This window comes from Physeter macrocephalus, chromosome 18, assembly GCF_002837175.3.
Source record: "Physeter macrocephalus isolate SW-GA chromosome 18, ASM283717v5, whole genome shotgun sequence".
NCBI lineage: Eukaryota > Metazoa > Chordata > Mammalia > Artiodactyla > Physeteridae > Physeter > Physeter macrocephalus.
In genome coordinates this window covers 4,059,662-4,072,847 of record NC_041231.1, presented here as the reverse complement: position 1 = coordinate 4,072,847, position 13,186 = coordinate 4,059,662, and the positions used below count along the sequence as shown (strand labels likewise).

The 13,186-nt window shown below is 67.0% G+C and overlaps 1 protein-coding gene across 1 annotated transcript in view; it reads left to right on the top strand.

Moving 5' to 3' along the window:
- The window catches only part of MUC2 (mucin 2, oligomeric mucus/gel-forming), a 43,962-nt gene that overhangs the window by 485 nt on the left and 30,291 nt on the right, over positions 1–13,186 (top strand). The window contains 26 exon segments of the mRNA XM_024117671.1: positions 885–1,155; positions 1,957–2,071; positions 2,390–2,480; positions 2,570–2,679; positions 2,814–3,024; positions 3,213–3,338; positions 3,818–3,935; positions 4,351–4,489; positions 4,578–4,688; positions 4,777–4,846; positions 4,980–5,117; positions 5,214–5,378; positions 5,845–5,939; positions 7,956–8,082; positions 8,467–8,722; positions 8,850–8,902; positions 9,022–9,122; positions 9,506–9,657; positions 9,952–10,090; positions 10,407–10,517; positions 10,603–10,782; positions 10,913–11,152; positions 11,607–11,763; positions 11,892–12,023; positions 12,521–12,668; positions 13,018–13,061. Coding sequence (XP_023973439.1) covers positions 885–1,155; positions 1,957–2,071; positions 2,390–2,480; positions 2,570–2,679; positions 2,814–3,024; positions 3,213–3,338; positions 3,818–3,935; positions 4,351–4,489; positions 4,578–4,688; positions 4,777–4,846; positions 4,980–5,117; positions 5,214–5,378; positions 5,845–5,939; positions 7,956–8,082; positions 8,467–8,722; positions 8,850–8,902; positions 9,022–9,122; positions 9,506–9,657; positions 9,952–10,090; positions 10,407–10,517; positions 10,603–10,782; positions 10,913–11,152; positions 11,607–11,763; positions 11,892–12,023; positions 12,521–12,668; positions 13,018–13,061 — 3,600 coding nt within the window.

Here is a 13,186-nt window from a genome sequence, read left to right as displayed (position 1 = left end):
GGGGGGGGGGGGGGGGGGGGGGGGGGGGGGGGGGGGGGGGGGGGGGGGGAGGGGGGGGGGGAGGGGGTCTTGGGTTCCCACCATGCTTCTGAAGGTGATCACCTGGCCGGAGTGTGTATCCAGGGGACAGTCCCAGGCGGACGCACCGGTCTGGGTGGCTGTCTGTGGGCCTGGGGGAGGCAGGGGCCTGCCAGGAGGGGCCTGGCCAGGGGAGGCCCCCAGTCCCGGTATCAGGGATCCTGATACCGGGACTGGGGGTCAAGACCAAGCTGGGCCCTTCAGCAGAGCCAGCTGATTGGGTCTCTGCTCAAGGGGTGGCTTCAGCCAGAGAAGACCATGCAGACGTAGGATGGGGACGTCTCTGTCCCAGCAGGTGTTTGGGGACAGGGCGGTGGCGGGGCTGGGGGAAGGGGAGCCGGCCCCATATGGATGAACGTGACGCAGGCCCCCTCTGAGGCCTCTGGCACAGGTCTTCGCGGGATGAGGGGAGCTGGAACGGGGCTGGGAGGCTGGCTGGGTTGTGGATGGACGGAGTGTGGTGGAGACCCGGGCGGGGAGCTGGGCCAGCTGACAGGGCGCCAGGGAGCCCGACAGCCCCTCTGGCCCTGCTCCCCGCTCAGCACACGGCCGCAGCCCCCGCAGGGTCAGGGTGGGAGGGCGCGGCGGCTGGAGACGCCCTTTCAGGGGGTGGGGTGGCCAGTGTCCAGCAGAGGCCCCCCCGCAGGTCGACCCTCCCCGGGGCCCGGGCCGAGGCCCCGATGGGCTCTGAGCTGCTGCGCGGCGCCCCTGGAGGGTCCTCGGAGGGCCGCTGCCAGACCGGAGCCTCGGATGGACAGGCTTCCTGGCGACGCGGGCTGCTCACGTGCCCACCCGCTGTGCCCCAGAAGGCAGGACCCGGAACCACGGCCACAGCGTCTGCAGCACGTGGGGCGACTCCCACTACAAGACCTTCGACGGAGACGTCTTCCGCTTCCCCGGGCTGTGCGACTACAACTTCGCCTCTGACTGCCGGGAGGCCTACCAGGAGTTCGCTGTGCACCTGAGACGGGGCCCCGGCCGCAGTGGGGGCCACAGCCAGGTCGAGTACATCCTGCTGACCGTCAAGGGTGACGCCATCTACCTCACCAGCCAGCTCGCTGTGGTGAACGGCGCCATGTGAGTGGTCAGGCGGTGTCCCTTCCCGCGTCCTGTGAGCAAGTGTGACCCGGCTGGTGCCCCCGCTGGCCCTCCCTTCCCCCCCACCGCCGCCCCGCCGGCTAAGAAGGAGGGTGTTGGGGAGGGAGCTTTATTAAACCAGTGAGTCTCCTCCAGCCCGCCTGCTGGCAGCCCACCAGGCTCTGGGCTTGACCGTGCTGGTCAGGGTAGCCTGGCAGCCCAGGCTAGGGTTACAGGAGCCCACGGGAGGCCCGTTCCTCCTCCCCCGACGTTGTCCCGCATTGTCTCAGGAGCAATGGGGCTCTGCGCTCATTCCTGCCCCGGGCGGGCGGGGATGGGGTGCAGGGGGGTCCCCACCTGCAGGGTTTGCCCTTCCCCTGCTGCAAGGGATTTTGATTCCCCGAAGCCCAGGCTCAGAGTAGGGGGTGGAAACAGGGCCCACGGGGGCACTGTGGGGTGGGCACAGCGCCTGCCCTGGGCGATGGGGTGGGTGGGGCTTCTCCAGCCTGGTGCTCCCTCCTCCCAGGGCTTTTCCGGGCTCCCTGGGAGCCCTGCCCAGAACAGAGCCCAGGGAGGGGGTGTGGAGAGGGCGTTGGGCAGGCGGGTGTGGCTCGGCCCAGAGGACCTAGCCAGGCAGGTGGACGGGGGCTCGGCCACGGCTCGAGTGCCCCCAGAGGGTGGCCACGCTGCTTGTGGCTCCCGGATGGGAGCTGGCCACCCCACCCCCGCGCCCGCAGCCTCAGCCCCCCTGCCACGTGGGTGCTGCATGGGCCGGCGCGACCCCCGGTGCCCGTCCCCCAGGGTCAGCAGCCCGTACTACAGCCCGGGGCTGCTCATCGAGAAGAGTGACGCTTACATCAAGGTCTATTCCCGCGCTGGCCTCATGCTCATGTGGAACCGGGAGGACTCGGTCATGGTGTGTCGCGGGCCTCGGGGACCCCCGGGGGGCCAAGAGGGGGTCCGGGTGGGCCGGGGCGCTGTGTGGCCTTTGGGCGGGCGGAGAGGCTGGTGGTAGAGCGGGGGCTCAGGCGGTCCACCCCGTGAGGACACCCTGTGGCCCGGGGGGGTGGGCTGGCCCTGCCCCTTCCCCAAAGCCCTCCTGGTCCTCGGCATGGCCAGGGCTCCCCCCAGCTAACCCCAGCTCTCCCACCGCGGCTGACACCCGTTCAGACAGGGCTCTGAGGCTGAGCTGGCTGCCCCACGGCCTGCCCACTTGTCCCCCTTTCCCGGACAGCTGGAGCTGAACAGTAAGTTCCGGAACCACACGTGTGGCCTCTGCGGTGACTACAACGGTCTGCAGACCTACTCCGAGTTCCTCTCCGATGGTGAGGGCCTCCTCGGGCCTCGGCGGCTGGGCTGTGGGCAGGCTCCCCCCCGCCCCGGCCCCGCTGGACGGCTGTGCCCACCCCCCCAGGCGCGCTCTTCAGTCCCATCGAGTTTGGGAACATGCAGAAAATCAACAAGCCTGAGGAGGTGTGCGACGGCCCCCAGGACGTGCCGACCCCCCAGTCCTGCTCTGAGCATGTGAGTCGCTGGCCATCCGCGGGGGAGGGGGCTGTGGGAGCAGAGCCTGCACCTCCCCCCAGAGCTGGGCCCCGCCCCCGCCCTGGTGGCGCGGAGGGGAGGGACCGTGAGCAGCCCCGCCCCCTGCCCGCCAGCGCGCCGAGTGCGAGAGGCTGCTGACAGACACGGCCTTCGAGGACTGCCGGGCCCGGGTGCCGCTGGAGCTGCACGTGCAGGCTTGCGTGCAGGACCGCTGCCAGTGCCCGCACGGCACCTCCTGCGTCTGCAGCACCATCGCCGAGTTCTCCCGCCAGTGTTCCCACGCTGGCGGCAGGCCGCGGAACTGGAGGAGCGCCTCGCTCTGCCGTAAGTGCCGTGCGGCCAGGAGCCGGGGGCACGTCGGGGATGGTCCACGGGGAGCGCGGTGCCCTTTGTGCCCTGGACCGGGAGCCACGCTGTGCCCACCTCAGCCGGGGCGCGAGGCCGGCACGGACCCTTCGTGGCGCCCGCTGCGCTCTGCTGCTAGGCTCAGGGGCCTGCCTTTGCCTGTCCAGCTAAGAGCTGCCCCAGGACCATGGTTTACCTGGAGAGCGGCTCGCCCTGCATGGACACCTGCTCACACCTGGAGGTCAGCAGCCTGTGCGAGGAGCATCGCATGGACGGCTGTTTCTGCCCAGAAGGTGAGTGCTGGGGACGCAGGCAGGCAGCCAGAGTGGAGGGCGCTGCCCCGAGCGCCACCCGCCGCCTGTGCGTGGCGGGCCTCGCTGCCTGGGCCTCGGCTCTTAGCCGTGCTGAGGGACAGTGATGGCTCGGGGCCCTGCGGGGAAATCAGGGGACAAGGTCCAGGTAGAAGGAATACAAGGGCTGAAGACCCCCCAACACACACACAGTAGTGTCACCTTCCCGCTCATCACCCCCTGGGTTGACGTCCTCCTGCCTGGCCCGTGGCTCTGAGCCTGGAAGCGGGTCCCTCGGATACAGCGTGGGGACCACCGTTGTCCCCTAAAGGACCACAGGTGTCTGTGGGTGGGAGGCCTGGCTGGCAGCGCCCCTCCAGGGAGGCCGGCCCCTGGCTGTGGCCCTGGGAACGGCAGCCCTGCCGGGGGGACTCTGGCACTGTTCGGGCCGGCTGAACGGAACATGTCCCGCACTGTCCCAGGCACCGTGTACGATGACATCAAGGGTGGCGGCTGCATCCCTGTGAGCCAGTGTCACTGCAAGCTGCACGGACGCCTGTACGCGCCCGGCCAACAGATCACCAACAACTGCGAGCAGTGGTGGGTCCCGGGGCTGGGGGGGTCCCGGCGGGCTGGGGTCCAGGTGGGCTGGGGTCCAGCGGGAGGGGGGTCCAGGCGGGCTGGGGTCCCGGCGGGCTGGGGTCCAGGTGGGCTGGGGTCCAGCGGGAGGGGGGTCCAGGCGGGCTGGGGTCCCGGCGGGCTGGGGTCCAGGTGGGCTGGGGTCCAGCGGGAGGGGGGTCCAGGTGGGCTGGGGGTCCCGACACGCTGGGGTCCAGGTGGGCTGGGACCCAGCGGGAGGGGGGTCCAGGTGGGCTGGGGTCCAGCGGGCTGGGGTCCAGGTGGGCTGGGGGTCCCGACAGGCTGGGGTCCAGCGGGAGGGGGGTCCAGGTGGGCTGGGGGGTCCCAGCGGGCTGGGGTGGCGGTCGAGCCTGACCCTGGCCCTGTTGCCCGACAGTGTTTGCAACGCCAGCCGCTGGGTGTGCCAGGACTTGCAGTGCCCCAGGACCTGCGCCCTGGAGGGCGGCGCCCACATCACCACCTTCGACGGGAGGAAGTACACGTTCCACGGGGACTGCTACTACGTGCTGACCAAGGTGGCCGGCGCCCGGGTGGGCATGTGGGTGGAGCTGGACCCCCGCCGCACCCGCTGTGTGGCTGCAACACCCTCTGTCCTCCCCACAGGACGCCCTCAACGACTCCTATGCCGTCTTGGGCGAGCTGACCCCCTGCGGCTCCACCGACAAGCAGACCTGCCTGAAGACGGTGGTGCTGCTGGCTGACAACAAGAAGAACGTGGGTGCCCCTGCCCCCTGCCCTCCCAGCACCCCCGGGGGCCCCAAGGCCCTTCTCAGCCCCCGTGTACACTCGGCCTTGCCCACAGGTCGTGGCCTTCAAGTTGGACGGCAGCGTCCTGCTGAATGAGCTGCAGGTGAACCTGCCCCACGTGACGGGTGAGTCCTGCTCCAGGGCACCCGTGCCGGGGAGGGGGCGGGGGGGGGAGGGGGAGGGAGACGGGGGGGATGGGGAAGGAGGGCAGCCCTCCCCACGAGCCCTCCGCGGCCCCTCCCCGCCCCTGCCTTGCAGCGAGCTTCTCCATCTTTCAACCGTCCTCCCATCACCTCGTCGTGACCACCGCCTTCGGCCTCAGGCTGCAGGCCCAGCTGGTGCCAGTCATGCAGCTCTTTCTGACGCTGGACCATGCCGCCCAGGGGCTGGTGCAGGGTGAGCGGCCCCGCCCAGCCCCCCCCACGCAGGCCACCGTCGGGCCTGCACACCCTCTGACCCCCGACCCCTTCCAACCCTGTCCCGGCCCCTCAGGCCTCTGCGGGAACTTCAATGGCCTTGAGAGTGACGACTTCCAGACGGCCGCTGGGCTGGTGGAGGCCACGGGCGCCGGCTTCGCCAACACCTGGAAGGCCCAGCCGAGCTGCCACGACAAGCTGGACTGGCTGGATGACCCCTGCTCCCTCAACATCGAGAGCGGTGAGGCCCGGCCGCTGGGGAGCTGGCTCTGCGCAGACAGGGCTCCTGGTGGGACGTGGCGGGTGGGTGTAGCGTGGAGACAACAGAGCCAGCTGTCCACCTGCTGCTCTCTGCCTTGCGGCTGGCTATGGTGGCCCACGGTGGCAGCCTGCCCGGTGACAGGGCAGAGGGGCCGGGGCTACTCATCGCAGGCTGGTGGCCCTCGTCCGGGGGCTGGCCTGGTGCCTTGACAGGACACCCTAACCCCTGCCAGGTCACCTGCCACGTCCACGAGGTGGAGGCAGGAGAGGGGTGGGAGCCCTTGCCTTACAAAGGGGCACCGTCCTGTGCTGACCCGCCCTGAAGGGAGGGGCCTGGGTTCGGTCCACCGAGGGGACGGTGTCTGCCCCAGCCTGGGCGGCTGGGCAGCCTGACCTGGGGGACTTGCTGGCGGGCCGTCCCCACTGAGGGGCTGAACCCTCTCCAGCCAACTACGCTGAGCACTGGTGCGCCCTGCTGAGGAAGACCGGGACCCCGTTCAGCAAGTGCCACTCTGCCGTGGACCCAACCGAGTATTACAAGGTGGGTGGGCTGGCCCAGGCCCACCCCGGCCCTCCCCCCCAACCCCGGCCCTCCCCCACCCCACCCAGGCACTCCCCTCCCCGCTGCCTGCGAGGCTCCTGTGGGAAACCGCCGCGTGTGTGTGCACAGCACATGTGTATAGCTGGCTGTGTGTGCACAGCACGTGTGATATATAGCTGGGTGTGTGTTCACAGCACATGTGTATAGCTGGCTGTGTGCGCACAGCACATGTGTATAGCTGCCTGTGTGCGCACAGCACATGTGATGTATAGCTGGGTGTGTGTGCACAGCACATGTGATATATAGCTGGGTGTGTGTTCACAGCACATGTGTATAGCTGGCTGTGTGCGCACAGCACATGTGTATAGCTGGCTGTGTGCGCACAGCACATGTGATGTATAGCTGGGTGTGTGTGCACACATGTGTATAGCTGGGTGTGTGTGCACAGCACATGTGATATATAGCTGGGTGTGTGTTCACAGCACATGTGTATAGCTGGCTGTGTGTGCACAGCACATGTGTATAGCTGGGTGTGTGTGCACAGCACATGTGATATATAGCTGGGTGTGTGTTCACAGCACATGTGTATAGCTGGCTGTGTGTGCACAGCACATGTGTATAGCTGGGTGTGTGTGCACAGCACATGTGATATATAGCTGGGTGTGTGTTCACAGCACATGTGTATAGCTGGCTGTGTGTGCACAGCACATGTGTATAGCTGGGTGTGTGTGCACAGCACATGTGATATATAGCTGGGTGTGTGTTCACAGCACATGTGTATAGCTGGCTGTGTGTGCACAGCACATGTGTATAGCTGGGTGTGTGTGCACAGCACATGTGATATATAGCTGGGTGTGTGTTCACAGCACATGTGTATAGCTGGCTGTGTGTGCACAGCACATGTGTATAGCTGGGTGTGTGTGCACAGCACATGTGATATATAGCTGGGTGTGTGTTCACAGCACATGTGTATAGCTGGCTGTGTGTGCACAGCACATGTGTATAGCTGGGTGTGTGTGCACAGCACATGTGATATATAGCTGGGTGTGTGTTCACAGCACATGTGTATAGCTGGCTGTGTGTGCACAGCACATGTGTATAGCTGGGTGTGTGTGCACAGCACATGTGATATATAGCTGGGTGTGTGTTCACAGCACATGTGTATAGCTGGCTGTGTGTGCACAGCACATGTGTATAGCTGGGTGTGTGTGCACAGCACATGTGATATATAGCTGGGTGTGTGTTCACAGCACATGTGTATAGCTGGCTGTGTGTGCACAGCACATGTGTATAGCTGGGTGTGTGTGCACAGCACATGTGATATATAGCTGGGTGTGTGTTCACAGCACATGTGTATAGCTGGCTGTGTGTGCACAGCACATGTGTATAGCTGGGTGTGTGTGCACAGCACATGTGATATATAGCTGGGTGTGTGTTCACAGCACATGTGTATAGCTGGCTGTGTGTGCACAGCACATGTGTATAGCTGGGTGTGTGTGCACAGCACATGTGATATATAGCTGGGTGTGTGTTCACAGCACATGTGTATAGCTGGCTGTGTGTGCACAGCACATGTGTATAGCTGGGTGTGTGTGCACAGCACATGTGATATATAGTTGGGTGTGTGTGTGCACAGCACATGTGTATAGCTGGCTGTGTGTGCACAGCACATGTGTATAGCTGGGTGTGTGTGCACAGCACATGTGATATATAGCTGGGTGTGTGTGCACAGCACATGTGTATAGCTGGCTGTGTGTGCACAGCACATGTGTATAGCTGCGTGTGTGTGCACAGCACGTGTGATATATAGCTGGGTGTGTGTGCACAGCACGTGTGATATATAGCTGGGTGTGTGTGCACAGCACATGTGTATAGCTGGGTGTGTGTGCACAGCACATGTGATATATAGCTGGGTGTGTGTGTGCACGTGCGTAAGTGCTGCGTGTCTGAGTGCTCACACGGGCGTGATGTCCCCCAGCCAGCTCTCCCGGTTCACCGCCCTGTTTGCCCCCACAGAGGTGCAAATACGACACGTGCAACTGCCAGAGCACAGAGGACTGCATGTGCGCGGCCCTGTCCTCCTACGCCCGCGCCTGTGCCATTAAGGGCGTCATGCTGTGGGGCTGGCGGGAGCGCGTCTGCAGTGAGTGCCAGGTGTCCTGGGCTTGGGCCGGCCTTCAGGTCACTGCTGTCCCAGGTGGCAGCTCGCCCTGGCCGTCGAGGGTCGAGGGTGCAGGGGGGCGACATCACTCCCAGCTTCCTCGGGCAGGAAGCAGCAGGAAACCAGCCCTGGGCCACTCTGCTTGCAGGGAGGGGCCTGGAACTGTGGCCACGATCCCTTAGCTCAGAAGGGGAGGTGCGTGGGGCTGGGGCGCCTGTGTGGCCAGGGTGGTCCCGGGGTGACTGCCCTCGTTGACCCCTTGGCTGGGTGGGTGTCGTGGCCGGAAGTGGGGCTTGGGGATGGCTTTCGGGGAAGGGAGTTGGGGGCCGTCCTCCCGCCCCTCAGGCCGGCCCCTCCCCTCTGCAGACAAGGACGTGGACTCCTGCCCCAGGTCGCAGGTCTTCCTGTACAACCTGACCACCTGCCAGCAGACCTGCCGCTCGCTCTCCGAGTCTGACGTCCACTGTATCAAGGGCTTCGCGCCCGTGGATGGCTGCGGCTGCCCCGACCACACCTTCCTGGACGAGAAGGGCCGCTGCGTGCCCCTGGCCAAATGCTCCTGCTACCACCGTGGCTTCTACCTAGAGGCGGGGGAGGTTATCCTGAGGCAGGAGGAGAGATGGTGTGTGGCCTGGGGCCGTGGAGGGAGGGCCAACTCTGCTGGGGGGCCCACACCCCTGCCCGGTCCCACAGAGCCACTGGGCCTGCCCCCCGAAGGGCCCCAGTCACCCCCCACCTCTCCCTCGCAGCCTTTGCCGGAACGGGAGGTTGCACTGCCTGCAGGTCAAGCTGCTCGGCCAGAGTAAGTGGCTGCTGCCCCGTGCGCGGCCTCCCGGCCCCCCAGCCTGTTCCCCCTCCATGGCCTGCACGAGCCCCCCACCCAACTTCACCTGAGCTGAGGTGGCCCCTTCCGTCCCGCAGGCTGTACGGCCCCGAAGATCCACGTCGACTGCAACAACCTGACGGCGCTGGCCACCTGGAGCCCCAGGCCCGTCAGCTGCCAGACGCTGGCTGCCGGCTATGTGCGTACTGGGTGTGGGGGGGGGGTCGCTGTGGACGGGGGTGCAGGCAGGCTCCCGTACGGTCGGTCCTGCGGCTCTGGGCCCTAGGTCCTCTGGACACGTGCGCTTCGCTGGCCCCCCATTTCCTCGGGGGAGGTGGCTGCCTGTGGGTCCCCACCCAGCCAGCTGAGGGCACAGCGTAGGGCCCCGGCGGGCTGCTCCCCCCGTCTCCCAGCCCAGTGGTGAGCCCGAGGGCAGGGCTCCGGAGGCTGGACCAGGGAGAGATGTCAGGTGTCAGAGGGTCGGGGGCGGAGCACGAGGGGTGTCTGCAGCATCAGAAGAGGGGCCAGCCATCCTGGGCCCGGCACCTGATCCCCGAACCCCGCTCTCCAACGGCCCACCAGTACCAGACGGAGTGCGTCAGTGGCTGCGTGTGCCCCGAGGGGCTGATTGACGACGGCCGGGGCGGCTGCGTGGTGGAGGAGGCGTGCCCGTGCATGCACAACAAGGACCTGTACTTGCCCGGGGACGAGATCAGGGTGGACTGCAACACCTGGTGAGCACCCTGGCCCCCCGCCCCCAGGCGCTCCGTGGGGAGCCGGCCCTGGGCCACAGGCCTCCTCCGTGGGGGTCTCCTCCGCGGGGCCGGCCGGGGTCTGCAGGGCCACGCGGCCTCCCACCCGGCTGGCAGGGCCCTGGCCTGGGTGGCCGCCGGGATAGGAGGGCCTGGAGGTGTGCTCTGTGAGCTGCTGGGGGGGCTTTCCGCACAGCGCCAGGGTACACGCTGAGCAGGGGTGGGGGACCTGGGGACCCTGCAGCCCCTCCAGGCCCCCCATCTCGCTGTCCTCAGCACCTGCCAGAAAGGGCGCTGGGCATGCACCCAGTCCCTGTGCCACGGCTCCTGTGCCATCTACGGGAACAGCCACTATATCACCTTCGACGGGAAGTACTATGACTTCGATGGGCACTGCTCCTACGTGGCCGTTCAGGTGAGGCCGAGGGCACGGCCAGAGCCTGCCTCTGCTTCGTGGTCCCTGCCCTGTGGCCCTGGGCTGTTCCCAGACTGGTTAGGAGGCTCCGAGTGGAGGGGGTCTGGGGTGGGAGGGGAGCCCTTCCTCGGCCCTCCCATTCCATGACCCTCCCGTGGGTTTTGGGGGGGTGGGGTGCACAGGGGCGTGTGTGTCTGGGGGGTTAAGGCCCCTCTCAACAGATGAGGGGCTGAGGCTTGACCAGGCCCAGCTGGGGTGGGGTGCCCAGGACCCTCATGGCCGGGCCGGCCTGGCTCACGTGCCCGGGGGCCCCCAGGACTACTGTGGCCAGAATTCCTCGCTGGGCTCCTTCAGCATCATCACCGAGAAGGTCCCCTGCGGCACCACGGGCGTCACCTGCTCCAAGGCCATCAAGATCTTCCTGGGGGTGAGTGCTGCCTGCCCCGGGGCACGCATGGTCCCTCGGGGACCCTCAGACCCAGCCAGTGACGGGGCCTCTCCCCTGGGCACAGAGGACGGAGCTAAAGCTGGAGGACGAAGGCCACGTGGTGATACAGCGCGACGTGGGCCACCGCGTGGCCTACACCACGCGGGAAGTGGGCCAGTACCTGGTGGTGGAGGCCAGCATCGGCATCATCGTCATCTGGGACAAGAAGACCAGCGTCTTCATCAAGCTCGCCCCCTCCTACAAGGTGCGCGGCCGCCGTGCCCGTCGGCCAGCCCGTGCCCGTGCGCCCGGCGGGGCCTCCCAGGCTCCTGCGCGGCCGGCGCCCCCCTCCTGTGAGCCCCCTGGCAAAGCCCCTGGCCGGCTCGTCTCTGCAGGGCACCGTGTGCGGCCTGTGCGGAAACTTTGACCAGCGATCTAGCAACGACTTCACCACGCGGGACCACATGGTGGTGGACAGCGCGCTGGACTTCGGGAACAGCTGGAAGGAGGCCCCCACCTGCCCGGACGTGAACACCCCCCCCGAGCCGTGCACCGCGAGTCCGCACCGCCACTCCTGGGCCAAGAAGCAGTGCAGCATCATCAAGAGACCAGTCTTCGCGGTCTGCCACAGCAAGGTGGGCGGGGAGTGGGCGTGGGCAGGGCCGAGGGCGAGGCCGGCCCCCGGCGGCGGCACCTCGTGCCGTCTGTTCTCCAGCTTCAGCTCCATCTTCTGTGTCCTTTGCACGCACGGCCAGAGGTCCAGCCTTCCCTCTGAGACCCCTGCTTGGGCCCCCAGCCTCTGTACCTTCCAGGGAGGGAGAAAGGGCACAAGCCCCTAAGGCCCAGATGGCCCTCAGCCCCCAGCAGGGCTGGGGGGTGGGCGGGGTCGGGCCACCGTCGCTGGACCTCCCCCGCCAGCCCCACTGGAGCCCTGGGGGCTAGGGCTGGGTGAGCAGACCCTGTCCCGGGCGCAGAGACCCTGTCGCGGGCGCAGAGTCGGCCTCGGGGGCCTGAGCGTCTTGGGCCGCAGGAGAAGGCCTGTCCACAGGAGGGCGGTATGCACACCGGCATGTGGGGGCCCCTCCCTAGGTGGACCCCACGCCCTTCTACGAGGCCTGCGTCCACGACTCGTGTTCCTGCGACACGAGCGGGGAGTGCGGATGCTTCTGCCTCGCTGTGGCCTCCTACGCCCAGGAGTGCACCAAGGTGGGGGCCTGCGTGTCCTGGAGGAAGCCCGACCTGTGCCGTGAGTGCCCGCCTGTCCTGGAGCTGGGCCGCCGGGGTGGCGGGTTGGGGGCTGCCGCACCGGGGTGTGGGGTGCCTGTGGCCCCCTCCCGGCCTCCCCGGGCCTGACGCCCCTCCCCCCTCCCCCAGCCATATTCTGTGACTACTACAACCCCCCGAAAGTGTGTTCGTGGCACTACGAACCCTGCGGGAACCACAGCTTCAAGACGTGCAGGACGATCAACGGCGTCCACTCCAACATCTCTGTGTCCTACCTGGAGGGTGAGGGGCCCTGTGGGGCCTGGGACCCTGCGTTCCAGGGTGGGCCGGGCTCGCCGCGCTGCAGTGTGTTCATCAGACAGTGAGCTGGGAGCCCGAGCCGAGGCCCCGCCCTAGAGGAGAGAGGCAGGAAAGGGGCAGCTCAACGTGCCACGTAAGGGTCAGGAGACCGCGTGGGGTCAGGAGCGAAGCTGCCGCGGGGAAAGAACAGAACAGGACGAGGTGGCGGCTAGGGAGGCCTCTGCAGCGTCCGTGAGCCGAGAGCGCGCGCGAGATCTGCCGGGGAGCGGTGGGCGTGCCCCCCAGGAGGCTGGGCGGGGCCTGGCTGTCCCTTTGGCCACGTGGCGGTGTCAGGGCCCCAGGAAGGGGGGGTGTCCAGGCCCCTGCCTTCCCAGAGGACATCTGGAGAAGAGGACCTGCCGGGGTGGGGAGGATGGGTAGGGTCTGGTGGATGTGGGGGCCTCTGTGCCGGTCCAAGCCCAGTGCCCTGTGCTCACCAGGCTGCTACCCCCGGTGCCCTAAGGAAAGTCCCATCTACGCCGAGGACCTGAAGAAGTGTGTCACACGGGACCAATGTGGTTGCTACATCAACGACACTCACTACCCACCTGGAGAGTCTGTGCCCACGGAGCAGATCTGCCAGTCTTGGTATCTAAGCGCACACCACAGGGGCCCGAGGGAGATCAGCGCACACGTACACACGCCCACATCCACACACACACACTGGCACACAGTGTTCATGTACACACATGTGGACACGTGGCCGCGCGCACAGAGGAGCCGGGGGAGGGGAGAAGTGGGCCCCCCTTCCTTCCGCTCCCCTTGCCTCGTCCCCTCTCTGCCCACGGTGGGAACCCAGGCGGGGGCTCCTGGACCCAGCCTTTGGGGTAGCGCCCTGAGGCTTTGGGCCGGGAGCAGAGGCGCGGGCTGGAGGGCAAAGGCCGGCTGGGAGAGGCCAGCGTTTCCTCGGGCCTGCAGCCTTGCCCTTGCTTTTCAGTGTGTGTGACAATTCCTCGCAAGTTGTCTGCCAGCCAGAAGAAGGTAAGCTGCCCGCCCCTGGACTGTCCTCCTGGGCTGTGGTGGGCTCATTCTCCCCCTCCCCCTCCCCTCCCCTCCCCTCCCCCTCCCCGTCCCCTCCCCTCCCCCTCCCCTCCCCGTCCCCTCCC